Source organism: Haliotis rufescens, unplaced genomic scaffold, assembly GCF_023055435.1.
Source record: "Haliotis rufescens isolate VD_foot unplaced genomic scaffold, xgHalRufe1.0.p SCAF_56, whole genome shotgun sequence".
NCBI classification, from domain to species: domain Eukaryota; kingdom Metazoa; phylum Mollusca; class Gastropoda; order Lepetellida; family Haliotidae; genus Haliotis; species Haliotis rufescens.
Window position 1 is genome coordinate 1,744,257 of NW_025964290.1, and position 20,218 is coordinate 1,764,474.

Here is a 20,218-nt window from a genome sequence, read left to right on the forward strand (position 1 = left end):
CGTGTCAACGTGGTCTATCCTTATACAATGAGACAACCAAACTCACTCACTCCAGCCTGACAGGTCAACATGGTCCGTCTGTCCTTACACAATGAGACAATCATTTCAAACGCTACTTTTTGTGCCACATGCAACTCAGTAAACTTATATACACAGTTTATATGGATATGAAAACCGAATGTGTTTATCGGATGTATGTAAGACACAGTTAATGTACATATTTGACAGATGGTATGGTCCACATGGACTATATATATTTATTTTGTACAGACAGCACAGGTCATCTCCCAGCCATTAACATATGGTGGACATGGCAGGGACCCACAGATAGACTCGACCAGGTACAGGAGATGTTCGTCTTTGTTTGCATGGCCTCCCTTTATGGATTCTGGGTCTTCATCTACACACACGTAATCACTTGACCCTGAGTGTCTAGTGGCTCCCCCGAAGAGGTACCCCTTGTATTCCAGATGCCACTGAGGGAAGCACGCATTCCTGGCAGGGACCATGACAGCACTCCTCCTGCGACGACTGCGGCACACCACACAAGGAACATCGTGTTGAAACATGTTGTGCAGAGGTCCTGTTGCTGCAAGAGTTTCATACTCAGTCCCATAGAGTTGACTGTAAGTGTCTGCTGTAGTATGTTTGGCGTAGATCGGAGAATCTGGAAGGCACAGAGTTGTCCCTGGTCCACCCTTGGCCGTGTAATGGCTTCCTCCTGCATAACCTGGGAGATTGAAAGGATCTAGGTTAAATTCTGTGTAAAGACATATATTTTTTATTAAATATTGAAATCATCAACAAAGTGTTAGTTAATTAATTTTGCCGAGCCAATGGCAAGGCGAATAATGATTAACCAAGACTCGGTTGGTATTGCCCATATAACAAAAACTCAACAAGTGAGTTCTATTTATCATTTTCACCCGTACGCCTACCCTTTAACAAAATAAAATACATCGAAATTGTTGAAAAGTACGGCAGAATATGCATATATATGCATTTAGGCCTTAGGCGTGGAAGAAAAACAAATGAGCCATTCATTTCTGTTGGAAACATCCATTTACCGAAAAATAAGTTCCAGTCAAAGCTCGTTGCCCGGGGCAGGAGCCAATGTTCTGAACGTAGGTACCATGGTGCTTATGTAAGTCACGAACAACGACAACGATTCATATGTAAAATTTGATAAACAAATATTTATGGAAACGTCATCTTTCTCAGTCATTGATGGTATGCATTTACAAATAACAATACATACAAATTTAGGTTACAAAATGTAGAATTGTGGTTTTTATTACAATATTCAAAGTTCATTCTCCGAGAAAAAACAGCCCTGCCACATGAAAATGAAGTCTGCACGTTCCTTTGTATTGAGACCCTTGAAGATCCGGGGTAGAATAGGTCTTCAGCAACCCATGCTTGCCATAAAAGGCGACTTTGCTTGTCACAAGAAGCGACTAATAAGATCGGGTGGTCAGGCTCGTTGACTCGGTTGATGCATGTCATGGTATCCCAATTGCGTGGATCCCTGCTTATGATGTCAATCACTGGATTGTCAGGTCCAGACTCAATTATTTACAGACAGTCGTCATATTGCTGGAATATTTCTGAGTGCAGCGTTAATGGCCCTGTCGCGCTACAACGTATAGCAGTCACGTATGGCAACGTATGGGAATTTTTGCCAAAACGCCGGCAACGTTGAAACAGGCTATGGATAAGTTTGGTGTAAATTGGTATACGTTGTAGTACGCCTAGGCTAAAAAACGTTTTTGTACATGCAAACACTTTTCGGCGCATGGAAACGTATGAATTATACGTTAGGCATACGTTAGAGGTTCGCTCTACATACGCCAACCGGATATACGTTACCCATACGCTGATATACGTCGACACAAGTTGGCTGAAGGTGTACTGTACACCTAACGTATTGATAACGTATGCGTAACTTACTTCTAACGTATGCATCCAAAGTATATGGCGTATTAGACGTATGTCTGACGACAAAATAACCCATTAAACGTGTATCTAGCGCATTTGCACCGTAGCACCAGCGTGTTGGGGTTTCTGTATATATTGGGTCCCGGTCAGTACCACCTCATCACTGATTGAGGCGGTGATGGAGACATCATAGAAGATGGAGGTGAAGGATCCTGAGAGGCTAGCGCTGCACCAAGAAGAAATAGCCATTCTCCAACATCAGCATGACATCCTCCAAGTGACACTTTTCCAGATCGTGCTCGGCCCCTGGCAGGTTTCTTTTTGGGAGGCAACATGATGCTGTTGATGAATGGGTTACACGACTAGTTATTCTACCTCGAGGCCCGTTTTGGGCACCTTACCCCAACGCTGAACGCTCGTCATACCTTTCTCATACGCTAGGCATACGCTGGCCATACGTTGAACACGCCAGGCACACGCTGGCAGTACGCTCTTATACGCTTTCATTAGTTATGTAGAAGTCAGTGATACGCTACTAATACGTTAGACGTGCGTTACATAAACGGTGAACCCGTCGTGTATACGCTACGGATAGGCCAAAATCATGGTTTTTCGTTGAAGCTCGATGTATGACAGCATACCAACTGTCTTTTACACGCTAGGGCAAGTTACTCTAACACGTTGAGTGACAGGGCCATAAACATCAAACAAGCAAACAAGCAAGGTTTTATGACTGCCGTGGTTAAGACTGTGTCGTAACCCGCATATGTAAAGACGATTACAGTCCTGGTTCTCTTAGTTTTAGTGAGTGAGTGAGTGTGGTTTTACGCCGCTTTTAGCAATATTCCAGCAATACCACGGCGGGGGACATCAGAAATGGGCTTCACACATTATACCCATGCCGGGAATCGAACCCAGGTCTTCGGTGTGACGAGTGGAGGCTTTAACCACTAGGCTACCCGACCACCCCTCTAAGTTTTAGAGCGTTACTCTGTCTGGGTTGTCTATGTATAGGATATAAACCGCCTGCGCTGGAGTGCATCATTTTCATGGATAGCCATAGGAGAAGTTTTATATCTGACTTATAAACCGACAGATATGAAGATGCTTTTTGTTTACATGACATAACTTTAATTCTGAAATTTCAATTGTAGCACTCGCAAGTTCTCAGCCAAAAGCGCACAGCTCGAGAATCCCGTAGGCAGAGGGATTTTCGGAGAAAAGAACAACCTGTTGTAACCATGGTAATGCATCACTGGAGGTTTACAACCATGAATAAGTGGTTTCCCCATTGCTCAGTGTAATCCGTGTAGTCACTGATCCGTATAATCTGTTTGGGAGAGACAATCACTGGTCATAGGGGAGTTTGGGTGGGGACAACTTAAGCGGAGAGAGAAATTAAAAGCAGTTTATTTATTCAAATATTTATTCTTTTGTCAATTAAGAATGTAACTGATATAGTTTGACAAGTAAAGATTAATAGCAGACAATAGATTCAAACACTTAGAAAAGAGATAATATTAATTTAAACTTTTTTTGTCAAAAACTATCAGTGAAATGAGTAACTAAATACGCGGAGAAGACGCGAGAAGGAACATCTGTTGAACAATGAAGTATCTCTGATCGATTATACTGATAGGGTTGCACATCTTCTGAGAGAGTATGTTTGACCTTAATTAATGTGATGTTTGTCGTGAAAAATGAAGTATCTAATACTTGCTGACAACATTTTTCTTGTGGTGATAAGTGCTAAATACATGATGCAATAAAATATAATTTTGTTTTAATTTTCTGCATCCCTTAAATCTCCAAAATAAATACATTGAAAAATTGCAGTTACACACACTGTACACATGGGATTGTTTTCGATTTCCATACACATTATGTAAGGGAGTAGATTCAATACAGGCCTTTTCGTGTTAACTGCATATGTCCCAACAAAGTTCACTTATGCATGAGATGATAGCATTCTATAAGTTAACTTCGATTGAACTGACACCCTGAAAATATTCAGATAACATAAAAAGTAAATCCATCTGACAAAGTGATTTACTCTCTTTTAACTTTTAGAAAACGTATGTCTTGAAATGTTTTACCTTTATACATGACATCATTTCCAGACGGACATGTTGTCTTTCCCCACCGAGTGAACATCGCTCCTCCTCCTACAAATATAGAGAACAAACACAGATTTCAATACAGACAAATAAATACTTGACGGGGAGAGACATGGTGTGTGCTAATCTTTATGTGTGCCGTATAGGTAAAGTACGAAAAACATGAGTTGAAATTGAATGACTTCAGCACAGAATGTAAACAGTAGAATACCGCCGAATGTGAACAATCATAAATTGAAAGCAATCCTCAAGTACTGATATCACCATCTTATATATACCTTCCTGACATCAAAGACTAAACATACACAGAAACACAAAGGCGTGTTTACCCGAGCTGCTACTTTGTGGAGTGGAGGTCGCTGGCGGTAGAACCTTCTCCCCCAGATAGAGGCTTAGCAGCGACCTCAGCTCATGCATGAACTGCCTGTTCGTGGAAGCCGAGCACGGAGTAATGACACCAGTTTTGTTTTTCTTCAAAGAAGCACCTACAAAACTCAAAGCAAAGTTTGCATGTAGTAATTTGATAAACACCAGTGTGAGTGAGTGAGTATGGGTTTATGCCGCCAGGACCCCAGAAATGAGCAGCTTCACATATGGTACCCATGTTGGGAATCGAGCCTGGATCTTCAGCGTAAGGAGCTAATGCTTCAACCACTAGGTTAACTCACCGCTCCTATTGCTATCACGATGGTGTTATCATGTTGATACGTTTACTTGGGATAAGTACACATATCAATAGTAATGTTTTAGTTGTAAGTATTGAATAGTGAAAGGTATTCACAAGTATCCAAGAGCATGTTAGTCTAAACATGGAGAGATATAACTAATATCATCCTACACAATGCTGGTACCGACGGCGGAGGGAGAGTTTAGGCATTTAGCAATATTACGGCGGGGGACACCAGAAATGAGCTTCACACATTGTAGCCATGTAACAAAGTAAACACATGCGTGTTTGCAAACGAAACGAGATAACATTCTGTATGAATATCTAACAAATTTATCTGTACTACAAAATGTTGAAATTGTGAGGCATGAAAGGCAAAACAGCGGTGAAAATTATAGGAATGGAGCCCTGAATAGCAGCAAAAACTTTTTAATGTACGCCATCATGGGAAAGATCGCTTTCTAACTTTAACATTTTGAAGCTCTATCCCTTTCCCGCTCTATTGCTTTCTCACTTTCTTGCTTTATCGCCGCCTTGCTTTATCGCTTTCTCGTATCAGTCTATCGCTTTCTCAATATATTGCTTTCCCATCTCGTGGTATCGCTTTCTCGTCTCGTGTTATAGCTTTCTCGTCTTGTGGTATTGATTTCTCATCTCTTGGTATCCCTTTCGTGTCTTGTGTTATAGCTTAATCGCTTCATTGCTTTCTCGCGGCCATAATTGAAGGCGACAAAGCTAGGTCCCCTTTCGGCCACCATAGTATGCAACTTGTTGGTTGCATAAGGCATAAGACATGCTCTTTCATCCTGCGACAAGTTGTATGTATGCGGCCTATAATACTGTGTATTAAAACCACATGATATTTACATGTATGCTTTCTAAACAAGCAGTGTAACTTTAACATGTTGCCAAGACGAAATCAACATGAATCATGAGTGAAAACAAACCCCCATCTCTGAAATCTTATCGTTTGAAACGTTTCAAACCTCCCTTTTAACACCCTTTTGCATTTTCTGCTATTACAACAGATCCATTTTCCATGGTGTTGCATACATTGGATGAGATTAGGGAGAATATGCATGAGTTAAAAATCATGGCAAGAATTGAGGAATTAATAATATTTGTGTGTCGCAATGATTGGAAAAATAAGGCACAAATCTTGACCTTTACCACCGTGGCAGACGCGACATCGCACACAGTAGTGACTGTATTTTGTTTTCAATATTCCGTGGATGAAATTGGCCACATTTGACAAAATACATCCACAACTTTAGATTTGGTTTTTAAATTTGTTTCGGATCGTTCGATTGACAGAACACGGATGTCAAAGGATGCACCAAGTTCGTGTTTAATCACAAAAGATATAGGAACAGATGCTCACATTGCATGTTAAGAATGGCATTTAATATATTAGATTTAAACAATAAACATTGACTATGTGTGACTTGTCAAATCAATATCAACGAACAGCCTATATTTTTATCTGTTTATATTCAAAACATTTTTCACATAATGACTTTCTCTTGCATTGAAAAAAACTACAATTTGACTCATTTTATCAAATATTTGTAAACGAAAATTATGAGTAATATAGAATGTTACATGTTTAAACTTTATTTTGTGGTGTCAATTTCAATATCAATATTTGCGTGGAAAAGTTCGGTTACTCATGAAAAAACTAATACAAAATATATTGTGAGTCACAACAACCGAGGTACAAAAAGCTACTGTTCAGCTAAGCTCAGTCTTGCCCCTTCTTATTTGAGTGTGGGTACACCTCTCTACATCACGCTATTGTTCATATTTAATGAGTAAAGTGAATCATAGCAAATTGATAACATATGTCATTGTGTATTTCAGACATAGGGCAGTATTGCATTTGCACACAGTATATGAAAAAAAGTCAAAGAGAAACATTCATCACACAATATGTTTATATGTGTGCAATTAAAAGTGCCCATATTTAAGTTATTTTTATGCAATACATAATCATCGACAACATTTAGCACTTTTTCTCCTCTAATGTGTTCTTATTTTGCAATTAAGTGTTAACACCATGAGGTAGAACAAGGAGTATGTCAGATATCCGTCATGTCAGAGGTAAGCCCGGTGTCATTTGATCATAATTCTCCTACAATGTTCAGTACTTCAAATATGTTTCAGAAGTAACAAAAACATGTCTCACGAGACACGGGGTGTATGCAACCCATTGCTGTGTGAACGGAAATTGCTTCCAACTTCAGTTCTTACAACCTATTACATACAACAAGATATACCTACTAGTTGTGTGAAGTTATTTGACTTAGGCCCCGTCACATGGTTGATACATGCCATCATACCCGGAAGACATGGATCCTTGTTCATGATATCAATCACTGGTTCGTCTGGTCCGCCACCATATAGTTGGAATATTGCTGAATTGCAGAGTCCCCCTATAAAGTAGCCCACTAGTTCATATTCGTAAGAAGTGTGCGAATGCAAGGAAATAACCTTAGGTTCATAACACAACTGAAAACATGTTTGATTTATGAAACAAGTCAAACATGGTTCACATATTGCATTGTTACCTCAATAGTTCAAACCTAATTACGACCTTATTACAGATTTAAAAAAACAAATTGGGCTCATAAATTATGTCATCGGTGTTCTATGTGGAAGTGCAAGGTATGTTGTTGACCATTACAAGTAGCTAAAATAACATCCTGCACACAACTACTGGTTAAGAAGTAAACATCGTCAACCCACGCATTATGATAATTCATAAAGAAAATTGAAACTATATAGTCACCTGTGACAAGTTCCACACAGAGGAGGAGGATGAACGTTGTATGCAGCATCGTCATTGTCTTCATTCCACACCGACAGTGAAGGTAGAGCTGGGAGACATATATACTCATCTACCAGGACCTAACACCTACCCTTGCATCAACCTTTAGAACAAATGTTACCAAACATTACAGTTGATTGAAAGATAAATATCCCACTCGAGTTGGGTGTGAACGAATCATTAGTCATATTTTTCAACAGTTGCTGCTGACATAAACCCTATGTGTTACATTCACAAAGTCAAGCAAAGTAAAAGTCTGAAAACGTGTATTATGAATGTCTGCATAAAAACATGTGACATTTGTTGCACTGTATAAAGCCACATCAAAAAGCATATACAGGTGTATGGCTAAAATATAGGAAATCGGCTGTTCAAGCATTAGTAGACACATGCGAACAAAATGTTGACCCATGGTGTACATGTTTATAAAAGTCCGTGCTGTTCATACCAACATGACCTTCAGTAAATATCCTCACACAGAAAATGACAAAGCCTGATTTCATTCTCTATGGTAACGAATAGCCCACTGCTTAAGGTGTTAGCTCGTCGCGACGATGGCACACGTTCAATTTCATCCATGGCTACCGCGTGTGTGGCCCATGTGTGGTGTCTCCAGATGTGATATTTCTAGAATATTGCTAAAAATAGCAAACATTTATTCTCATTTAATCACTGTATCACATAAATAGATGTTTACAGCAGTAAGGGTTAACTGATGCATGCTGAAACGTTGATTTTTATCTCTGTTTAGTTATTGATGAATGAGTAACAGAAGTTAAAATGAGACACTGATAGGGCACGCATCATGCTAGGGTGTAATTGCGACTGTACATTTCATGCTTTAGTGCACTACGTGATACACATCTTTACACCTGGCCTTGATCGCTTCACATATCATGTATCAGTACATAGGCGTTAATGGCTGTGTTTACAGAACCAGCAAGTGACAGCTGTTGGTTATCAATGTGGCATTGCCTCTGGCCCAGCACTGAGTGTGCACACCACACGCGAGTATGTTTCTTCACCTTCCTGTATGTAATTATGCTATACAACAATAGTCAAAATTTTTGTTGTTTTAATTCCATGTGACAATTGCATGTCTCAATATTAAAACTTGAAATAACTAATTATGAAAAGTCCGAACAATATATCAGCTGAAAGTATCGTTGGACTCCTTATGGTAATGAGATGACTGCATATTCGGGAACTCTTGCCTAATAGAGGATGCAACATGTTGGCTAAATCAGTTGACACTACCGTTAGTCAGTTTCGGGAGACAGGTTGTTATTTTCTGGAAGATGGTCTTGGTTAACGGTAAACTAAAGACAAGAACGGAAATGAAGGGTCTTCTTATTTGACAGTTTAATAAATCGATCAAATATTCTGAATGTGTGAAATATCAGCTCATCATTCCGTAGTATGAAAGTGAATGAAAATGCATGATAAGAGCGTCCATAAATATACATAACCATTTGTGTTGTTTAACACAGGCAGGGGCAATGTACAAAACATGAGAGTTGTATGCAATCTAAATCAATAATTCACACATTGAAAGATGTTTCAGAACAAGTGCATGTTGATAAGTATCCTTTGACAGTAAATATAAAACGTCAACACCATAGGATAATCAGTCGCGATTATCTGACCTGATTCCATTGGGAGTGAAAGGCAAAATAGTTATAAAATTCTAATTAATGAATGGATGACACCACCTGATTCGCGAAAAAGTAAGCCTGTCCCGCCGCATAAAATTGTCATAAATGTAGGTTTTTGTTTTAGGCCTAGTACTACACACGTGAATACTTAAATGTATGATTATGATTGCCACTGGTATGTGTTTATGAGTAACTATTGAATAGTGATGAGACCAAGTGTTAGTGTATCCTGCTCTGCCGGCGCCCGTCATAAACTCATGCAAAGACAAGTCAATTGTTCCACGATAATAAAATCATGTTCCATGTTCATGAGAAATGTATGTTTGTGTTTATGAATCACAATCAAATAGTGATGATAACCAGGGGAGTGTATCCTGCTCCACCGGTGGTACCCATCACAAGCACATGCAACGCCAAGTCAATTGTTCACCTGAAAAAAACACGGAAACATATTGTACAAGTCAAAATAGGGAATTGCATGGGATATCATTTTCGTCACTTGACAGTCAAATTTGAACATGTCCTCCACATGTATGAGTTGTAATACCCCTTTTGAAATCTTGGTAGAAAGGGCATGATCGTTTATACCTCAAAAGTTGTGTATTGTCGTCACCAAGGACAGGAGCTGCAGGAATATTGCTCGACATGAAGGGAAAGTTGACTATTGGAAAGGTGAAGTCATCCGTCTTGTCTTACAGTCTTGTGAAGAGTGTTTTGTAACTCTGAATCTTTATGCATAGATCTAAATAGTAGTGAGTGAGTATGGTTTTACGCCGCTTTTAGCAATATTCCAGCAATATCACGGCGGGGGACACCACAAATGGGCTTCACACATTGTACCCATGTCGGGAATCGAACCCGGGTCTTTGGCGTGACGAGCGAACGTTTTAACCACTAGGCTACCCCACCACCCCGATCTAAATAGGAAACATATGAGGCGGTTTCACTGGTCTCCTTTATATTTAGTTCACTCGGGTAAATCAGTGGAGGGGAATTGCCTATTTGATGGTTATTGATATGCCTTGGCCAACTACCCTGAACTTGCCAGTCCGAGAGTAAATTCCGATTCCGATTGTGATGCAAAAAGAAACAGAACACCATGAAGGGAAGACAAATTAGTGCCCAGAATGTTTACCAAAATGCTCGAATGTAGACAGACGCTTAACATGCTGTCAAAATGAACATTGTACCTGTTACCCATTGGATGACGTTTATTGCAAGGCTTGCTTTTATCAGTATGTAGAGTGAGTGAGTATTTGTTTTTGCCGCTTTTATCAATAACACGGCGAGGGACACCAGAGATAGCCTTCGATAGTGCCATGTCTGAATTTCCTTATAGTTTGGACTTTTTGATCTACAATCAAGCGTATATCCGAAGACGTCTTCTTTAGGACCAGGAATACTGGTGAGTAGAATCAGTGGGTGGTGTCGTGGATGGCTCTCTTGGCTAGTAACCTGTGTATGGCCACATTTGTTGCAAGTACTTTACTCCCTGACAGGTGGGAGTGGGGTCCAGTGAGAAGGATAACTAATCTTGGTCATTTTAGAAAGTGAAGTTTGTATCTTTTTCTTACTACTTCGAGAAGCCAGGAGTGGTCTGTGATAGCTTCCCAGTTGTCTGCGTACTTCATAAGACGACCCCCGACTGGTCCTCGAGTAGGGGCAGTGCTGAACTTTGGCAGTCTTGGATCGATGTCAGAGAGTGTTTGAACTTTCAGTTTGTTGTTGGCTGCTTAATGTTGCAGGAAAGTGGATGCAGTCCTAGTTACAGGATACCACTTTGATGAATGCCACATCAGGAAAATGGTGGTGACAAATCAAGAACCATAACGGTGGATTCAAACCAAAGACCACAGATTCTGAAATGCCCAGTAGATAAAAATCTGAGCAATGAACAGCAACGCCTCTGACAGATAGGTGGACTGTGCAGAACTAACATTGATCGACAAGAGGTGAGGTGAAATTGGGTTTAACGTCACGTCCAAGATTATTGCACTTATATAGCGACGTGCATGTACGTGTGTGTGTTTGTGTGGCTGCTTGTACTAGTCCGGACTGATGCCGATTTATAGTGCTAGCTCACTGAGATACCATGCCGCAGTTTAACATGAATACCCCACTCAGACACAGTATACTGACTCCGAGCCCACCAGTCCTTGTTTTAGCCCCTTAATGCCGAGCGCCAGACAGGGTAACAACAAGTACCATCTTTTAACGTCTTTTGGAATGACGCGGTCGGGCGGACGCTCTACCACAAGACCACGGAGGCGGTCTTGATCGACAAGAGACTGGAGTAATAGTCATCATCAAGATAAGTTCACTTCCCCTCAAACTGTTTGTGTGCCCTCTTCCAGGTCAGTCCCATTCAAAACCAATACAGCAAATCTTACTCATATATTTATTGACATATTTCACAAAATAACAAAACAACAAATGAACACGACAATTTCACATATGATCACAGTACATGGTGTACACTTCTCTGCAAGGTGCTTAAGTACATCACATACAATGTTCAACGATGTCATCGGCACTATCATTGTCTTCCTTGTCCTTCCTCCAGATCTGGACAACCCTCTGACGTCATCATAGCAATATATCACAGCACTCAAAGTTAAATAAATATTGTTATATCTTCCAGACAAGGGATAACCATAAAAATAATCTTACTTCATTGGTCTACTAAGTACATATACCAGCATTTCTTCTACATTTATAATCTATTTAAAGTTTCACTTCTTGGAGTTGGTGTGTGTGTATGGTTTTATGCCGCTTTTAGCAATATTCCAGCAATATCAGGCAGGGGACACCAGAAATGGGCTTCACACATTGTACCCATGTCGGGAATCGAACCGAGGTCTTCGGCGTGGCGAGCGAACGCTTTAACCAGTAGGCTACCAAACCGCCCCGTTTCACTCCTGGATTGCACTTACATGCTATATGTTTGTTATTTTAAACAGCAATCGGGAACATGTAGCTATTTCATGGAGCTTGTTAGAAATCAAGTCCAGGCAAACTGGTGATTGATATAATGAGCACAAATAAGTGGCACAATAGTCAATGACTGCAAGGCTGTAGAGATATCATAAAGAACTTCTGAAACAAATGTTCTTTGTTTATGACAAAATCAATGACTTGAGACAGAATTGAATCCAATAAGAGCTAAAACAAGAAACAGATTCCCCCCATTTGAGAGTAATTGTGGAAAGTACAAGAGCATAAATGAAACCATCCTCATCTGGCCATTGTCAATGTCTTGACCATCAGCAGAGAGTCTTGATTGATAAGCCTTGGTTTCAAATTACATACAAAGTAACTGTTTGTTTCTTGTTTAACACCGCACACAGCAATATTCACGCAATATGAGAACGGTCGGTAATTAGCAAGTCTGGGCTAGACAATCCAGTAATTGACATCATGAGCATCTATCCACGCAATTGGGATATGATAACATGCATCATCCAAGTCAGCGAGCCCGTTCGTAGCCTCTTACGACAAGCATAGTCACAAGCATGGGTTGCTGAAGACCTATTCTACCCCCGATCTTAACGGATCACAAAGTAACTGACACAAGGATCAACAAAGTTCTACCAACATGACCTTTACTTCTACTATTAGTAGAAGTCGAAAAACTGCTGGTCAAACAAACATAGAACCAGATGGTGATGGTTCAACATGAGCTTAAATAAGTACTTATATCCAAACATGTAACATTAATTAGGAGTTAACCATTAGAATACGCAAAGTGAAGAGGTTGTACACTGCAACATGTCTGTCACATCAGCAGAGGCTGACAAGTAATGTCCTTCACATACTGTACCCACATTGGGAACCAAACCAGGTCTCTGAGCTAACACTTGAACAACTTGGCTACCCACTACCCTTGAATACCTAAAACATAAGCACATGCCAACACATGTGCAAGTGAGTCTCCTGTTGGAGTGGGGATGTGCTGTGGTCAAACCAGACATAGGTTATACCTACCTTGCAACAAAAACAGTGAGTGAGTGAGTTGGGTTTAACGACGCTTTAACAGATTTCCAGTTATTCACGGCGTGTCAGCTTAATGTGGGAGGAAAGCCCCAAGTGATGCAGGTCTCAGACGTTTACCACTTCAGTGAAACCCACAAGCACAGGTATGGTGCTGACAGACCTAGAAACATAATCGGGGCAAACCGGGATTTGAACCCACAATCATAGGTTTCTGGCATGCCCAAGGACAAAACTCTGCACAGCAAATCTCGTCGCCTTAGACGACTGGGCCACCCGTGCCCCCACAATAGAAACAGAACAATCCTTACTGACAATAGTTTCTGTTAACTACAAACTCATCCACCTCATTCAAAATGTAATCTTTAATCCTTACTTTAAGCCAAACCTTACTTTTCCAACGCATCAAAAATGCTTATAGTCTTGAGTTTTGGATCTTCACAGAGTTTCACATTGGTAAGACTCAATTACTATGCCCTGGTTTACTCACAAACATTTGACATTTTGTTTTTATTTCATTTAAGCAGCATAATAATGAAATTTCGTTCTTTCTTCTTTCTTTATGGACATTTATTGGTCAATATGCCAAAATACTGAAAATATTTTTGGGAGTAATTATTGTGAGGACCTTAATTCATTCTGCTAGATAACTGGGGATATACCACAGAAGCTGTACTCGTGGGGTACTGCACATACCACAGCCAGATCCAGCCACTTACTTCCAGAACAGTTACACAGAGTGTCGTCTCCAAGTGAAAGTTCAAGTAATATTGGGCCTTAGCTTCAGTTATTATTTTCAGTTTTTCTTGGTTCTGTTGTCCTGGAACCATATGATGTCCCCCAATGTTTAATGAAGTCCCCTATTGTTTAATGATGTCCTCATCTTGTATTAATCCCTGACAGTCATTTATTGTGTGGAATAGCACCGCAGGAAGCTGGTGTTTTAGTACCCAAACAGGATGTGAGTTACTGAATACTAGTTACTGATTGCTTAATGTTATATTAATTATTCAATGTCAAGATCAATGCTCGTTTTACACATCCAACAACGTATACAATCTTGTTATTTTTGTAGGATTAACAGAAATAGCAGACTAGTCTATGTATAACAGCAAAGAGTCACAAACGCGGCACACCTATCAGCCAAAGAAACAGTTGTCACCGCTGCCCCGTTATCTTTAGCCACGCCCCAATATTGGTTTGTTGTAAAAATGATTACAGAGCGTGTGATTTCAGTATTTATGCTAGGACATTTAAATACTTCCTACAAATATTATGAATTTATATCTCTTGGATATTGACTAAATGTATCTAGAAAAATAGATAATCTCTAAAAAAAACACAAACATCACTTTACCTGCCTTCTAAAACTGCAAATAGGCATGTTTTCAGATATGCAGGTCTTACTGAGCACAGAATGCCCAGACATTTGAACATTTGAAACATCTGGCTTACATAGGCTGTTCCAGTGGATCATGCTTGGTATCAAATACTCAGTAACACCCAGAAATACAACAACATATAACAGTATCTTCTGATTCTAACACCTTCAGATCAACCAAAACATCGAACCAACTATTTGAACTCCTCGTTATACCATCATGGCTAAATACTCCATTCCTGAAAACCAAGATTAAACTGTATGATTTAGAAATGACTAGATATGTTGGCAGCGAGGAGGATGCATGTTGAAAAATCTAAAGATTTCATAGTGATTACAGCCCAAACTGGGATTTATGGCTATTATGTAATAGAGGCGAAGTATTCAAAAGAATTAGATAACTGAAACTTTTACTGTTCTGATAATGATAATTGAAATTCCATTTGTACATATGTCTACATACAAGAAATACTACCAGGGAATAGAACAACAGACAACATAACTTTCAGTAGCATTTTCCTATCTTCTTTGTGCTTCACATCAACAGAAAGCCAGTTTTGCTCTAACACGTACTACCTCTGTCCTTGATCTACCAGACAACACACAACTGTCTGCACCATGGGACAGCTTCGTACAAATAAATACATGATTGTGTTCATGATTCTAGCCTGTACAACCACCTTGTAGCATAATTACATATATCACATCTATGTACATCTAGGGTTCAAAATATATATTTATATATTCATTCTGGAAGTAAAATATATAGGCCATTGATCTATCTACAACACATAATAGCCTGTATATAACACGGAGTCGTGAAGGTACTGGACATTAAAACTAGTTGTAAGAACATAGCACTGCATATTTTGTCTAAATTTGCAAATGGTGACATGGGGTTTAATCACAAATGTTTTGATTTAAAAATAACAATGACAAGAACGTCACCATTTTCCCCAAGTTAATATATCTTGGGAATCATAACTCAATGTATAAATAAATGTATACATAGATATATAAGAAAAAGATGTACAATAAAACAAAAACCTTAAAATTTGAAAATAAACTATAAATAATCCATATTAACTAAAAAGGAATGTTGGCGTGGAATCAAGAGTCAACATTTCAAGGTCAATCAAATGCAAACTGGTGAGAAAGTGATAACTAAACGTGTGGTGACATTGTTCATGAAACAACAGACACATATATACGCAACATGGGCTACCTTTGTTCACTAAACACGAGGATAATCGGCGGGATAATCAGTCCTGTCACATGACCCCATTCTGACGTCACATGTTACTACATCGAATGCGTCTGCTGCGGACATTAGGAATGGGTATGATTTATATTTCTCTGTGGCCACTGACACTACTTCAGTAAAAACACATCAAAACAGTTTGTTTTATTTGAATAATATACATTACAAGGTGCCATTATTTTTCATATCTAAATAAAAGAAGACTGCTGCACAAAAATCTTCTAAAAAATCTTCGAGAACAATCATTGTTGCGTTATGTGTGTTGTATATTCTAATAAAGTGAGTAGGTTGGGTTTAACCTAGAGTATGTGCATTGTGCTGACAAGCCAATTGTGATCAGGGCAAAGTTGGGGTTTGAATCCCCGATCATTGTTTCCTGGCTGCAACTCTACACAGTGAAATATGGAGACAGAACTCTGCCAAAATAAACTTAACATAATGAACGTGCTGTAGATGTACCGGTATACACATCTATATACAATGTACCATTCTGTGTGACCTTGAAACAATACTATGTCTAACAATAACTTACTTAACAGTATCCACAATACTCTGTTTCCTATAAACACACCACCGAGACAGGTGAATGAGAGGCATGACACACATCATGTCACCTACCTTTCTTTATCATGTTATCTCAACAGCTGAAGAAATGCATTGGAAACAAACAAGAACATTAACATTCTGAAACATGCCATGTGAATGATGCAGATTCAGTTACTTGCGTGATACAAGCAATACTTTCTGACAGGCTAATTCCTATACTGGGTGATACAAGAATACTTTCCATCAAGCTGATTCCTAAAGTGTGTGATACAAGAATAATTTCCATCAAGCTGATTCCTAAAGTGTGTGATACAAGAATACTTTCCATCAAGCTGATTCCTAAAGTGTGTGATACAAGAATACTTTCCATCAAGCTGATTCTTAAAGTGTGTGATACAAGCAATACTTTCTGACAAGCTGATTCCTAAAGTGTGTGATACAAGAATACTTTCCATCAAGCTGATTCCTAAAGTGTGTGATACAAGCAATACTTTCTGACAAGCTGATTTATAAACTGTGTGATACAAGCAATACTTTCTGACAGGCTAATTCCTATACTGTGTGATACAAGCAATACTTTCTGACAAGCTGATTGCTAAACTGTGTGATACAAGAATACTTTCCATCAAGCTGATTCATAAACTGTGTGATACAAGCAATACTTTCTGACAAGCTGATTTATAAACTGTTTGATGCAGACAATACTTTCTGACAAGCGGTTTCATAAACTGTGTGATACAGGCAATACTTTCTGATAAGCTGATTGATAAACTGTGTGATACAAGCATTACTTTCTGACAAGCTGATTGATAATCTGTGTGATACAAGCATTACTTTCTGACAAGCTGATTCATAAACTGTTCGATACAAGCAATACTTTCCATCAAGCTGATTCCTAAACTGTGTGATACAAGCAATCCTGTCTGATAAGCTTATTCATAAACTGTTTAATGCAGGCAATACTTTCTGACAAGCTGATTTATAAACTGGGTGATACAAGCAATACTTTCTGATAGACCGATTCAAGTGGAATCCGTATGAAGATGTTGTGTGATCATGGTTATTCTTTGGATGGAACGTAAATGCATTGTAAGTGCTATTGAAAACATTATCTACACAGCAGATTGATCACTGCCCTATATTTGGTCATAGGATGTATGGATAGGTCTCAAGTTGGTAACATATGAACTGTGTTAGAGATATTGGCTGAACGTCGCTTTAAACAGTATTTCAGTTATATCACGATGCGTCAGTTTATTGTGACAGATCGTAGACGTTTACTATGTTGGTGAATCCAATTAGCACCGATATAGTGATGACAGACCATGGGTCATCATTCCAATCCGTGAACAGCACATTCTGGTACATCTAAGAGAGGCAACTCTTATGAATCCTCGTAACATCTACTTAACAATTGGAGCTTTTTCACAAGCATTGATTGAAACGTGAGACATATCTCCTCCAATAACTATGTAGTTTGATATTCATGGACCGTTTCACTCCGATAAATACAGAAAAAAAAATTTAAACAAAAATCAAACCATTAGATCTGCTGCATATGTACATACATGATGTAATATTTGATGAGAATGAAATAATCTCATTGCAACATCCCTGCAACACATGTATTAAGGTTACTCGATTGGTAGAGTCCATTTGAACACTGAGGGGTGGGTGGGTAATATCCAGTTAAATTTTGGCACATCTCTACCAATCTCACAACTGAAGGAACGGATTACACAATACTACCCAGTTATCACATAAGACCTTCAAACAACTGCCCTGTAAATATGCAGTATACACTGGGGAGAGCCTCAGGCAATCAAAGTACACATTATTGCCATTGTCACAAATGTTCGCACCTCTCGTTGCTCTTTCTAAGTCATCACATAAAATTGCAATTAGCATAATTGATTTGCATTAAGACACAGGAATAATCTACTCACTATTAAAAAGTCTTGCTCAACTAGTCATATTAACAAGAAACATTTATCTTTAAACATTGACATTTGTAACATGTACAAGTATACATTTCTACATGACTAGTCTAATTTCAACACTATCTGCAGTGTTGTACAGACACCTGAATCTCCTCTGGGACTAAACCTGGACTGCCCCAAGTCAACTTGACCAAGAGCTTCACCTCAATTGCCTGGCTGGCTAGAACATGCATGAAAGCAGGGCCCGGTCAAGTCCTGCATGAAAGCAGGGCCCGGTCAAGTCATGCATGAAAGCAGGGCCCGGTCAAGTAATGCATGAAAGCATGGCCCAGTCACGTCATGCATGAAAGCAGGACCCAGTCAAGTCCTGCATGAAAGCAGGGCCCAGTCACGTCATGCATGAAAGCATTGCCCAGTCAAGCCATGCATGAAAGCATGGCCCAGTCAAGTCATACATGAAAGCAGGGCCCAGTCAAGCCATGCATGAAAGCATGGCCCAGTCAAGTCATGCATGAGAGCTTCACCTGGCTAGGACAAGCATGAGAGCTTCACCCGGCTAGGATGGCAATGCAGATATGCCAGTGGACGCACTATGATACTAACAATAGATATACAGTGCTGTGGAGCATCAGGAGGACAAAATCCCACGGTATGAAGTCGTGTCCGAGTGGATTACTAAATCCCTCAGAGATTGAAACAGGTTGAAACGAGTCAGTTATTAAAGGACTGGATTGGAATGTTAGTGCATGTTTGAATCATTTCCACTTCTGATTTAAAAAAACATTCTTTGCGATAAGATTCATTCCCTACATTCCTGCCACACATGTCCTCATAACATCTCCGCTCCATGTCCTTGGTTGGACATGTTACCACATCCTCACCTGCTTGGACACACATCCCTGAAACTGCGCAAGGAATATGGCAAAGTCAATCATTTGCCCTTCACAGTGGGCAGGATCAGCCATTTAATTCTCATACTACACAAACCATTAAGAAGTGATAGTCACATCAGCTGCCTTCACCATGTTCACACATCACTGGTCTGGGCTCCGTTCCACACAGAAGCGATCTTAGTGCTAAGGTGATCATGACTCCCATACTTTAACATAGGCTTACAATAGTCGTAGCGCTAAGATCGCTTTGTGGAATGTGAGTCCGAACCCTTTTGATTCCAGTAAGAAGTCGGCGGTTGAAGACTCATCAGTATACAATCCAGGCTCCCCGATATTTTGACTGGTGCCATCAAAACCCTTCAGCTGCTTGATACGAGTCAAGCCATTAAGGAACAGTAGTTACCGAGTTAAACACTTTCCAGTTTAACATCTGAGGTAGAGCTCTACCTGTCTCACCCATCTGGGAAGCTAAATCAACTTGTCGCCATGAATAATGGCTCACCAATCCTGAACAACGTATCTCTGCATGAACAGTGACGGTATCATTCAAACAACTGCGTCAATCTATGCATGACAATATATTTGTTAGGTTAATCATTTCAACAGAGTGATCAGAGTGATCAATTCGTACATTTGATGGCGTAGTTACTACAAGGATGTAAGTGCATATGCACTGTTGCTTGACCTGCAGGTCAGGGCAGTGTTGTTTGGCAGGGGGCTGTGGGTCTCGAGATGCAGATCTACTTGTTTTCAATAAGAGTCTGAAGACGTAACACTAACTCCCGGGAGATCTTCAACACCTGCTTAGCGTTATGTCTCTCAGCCATTTCTGAAATAAAACCGTTCATGTTTAAATAATGATGTAACTTTATAACATCAGACCAAGTTAGGGGGGGGGGGACCGCATGTGAGTGAGTATGGTTTTACACCACTTTTAGCAATATTCCAACAATATCACAGCAGGGGACACCAGAAGTGGGCTTCACACATTGTACCAATGTTG

General features: G+C 39.6%; 2 protein-coding genes across 12 annotated transcripts in view; both read right to left on the reverse strand.

Annotated features, from left to right (window-relative positions):
- Positions 1-240: 240 nt before the first annotated feature.
- LOC124129038 lies at positions 241-8,132 on the reverse strand. Its single transcript, XM_048385249.1, has 5 exons — positions 7,998-8,132; positions 7,511-7,652; positions 4,385-4,540; positions 4,035-4,103; positions 241-730 (listed from the first exon to the last, which is right to left on the reverse strand). Exons 2-5 carry the CDS (start codon positions 7,617-7,619, stop codon positions 258-260), a joined length of 807 nt encoding a protein of 268 aa, XP_048241206.1. The 5' UTR covers positions 7,620-7,652; positions 7,998-8,132; the 3' UTR covers positions 241-257.
- Positions 8,133-11,588: 3,456 nt separating this feature from the next.
- Positions 11,589-20,218, reverse strand: part of LOC124124581 (small G protein signaling modulator 1-like) — an 86,211-nt gene continuing 77,581 nt past the window's right edge. For all 11 annotated transcript variants that reach the window (XM_048385265.1, XM_048385264.1, XM_048385263.1 and 8 more), the window contains one exon: positions 11,589-20,044. In XM_048385265.1, coding sequence (XP_048241222.1) covers positions 19,956-20,044 — 89 coding nt within the window. In that variant the 3' untranslated portion in view covers positions 11,589-19,955. The remainder of the gene's footprint in view (positions 20,045-20,218) is intronic.

What these genes read in the sequence shown, in the direction of transcription:
- LOC124129038 (XM_048385249.1), bottom strand. Translation starts at nt 7,619, where the DNA reads ATGAGTATATATGTCTCCCAGCTCTACCTTCACTGTCGGTGTGGAATG. An exon ending in CTGTGTGGAACTTGTCACAG is followed by an intron (nt 4,541 to 7,510) that starts GTGACTATATAG and finishes TGAGTTTTGTAG; the next exon opens with GTGCTTCTTTGAAGAAAAAC. An exon ending in TCCACAAAGTAGCAGCTCGG is followed by an intron (nt 4,104 to 4,384) that starts GTAAACACGCCT and finishes CTATATTTGTAG; the next exon opens with GAGGAGGAGCGATGTTCACT.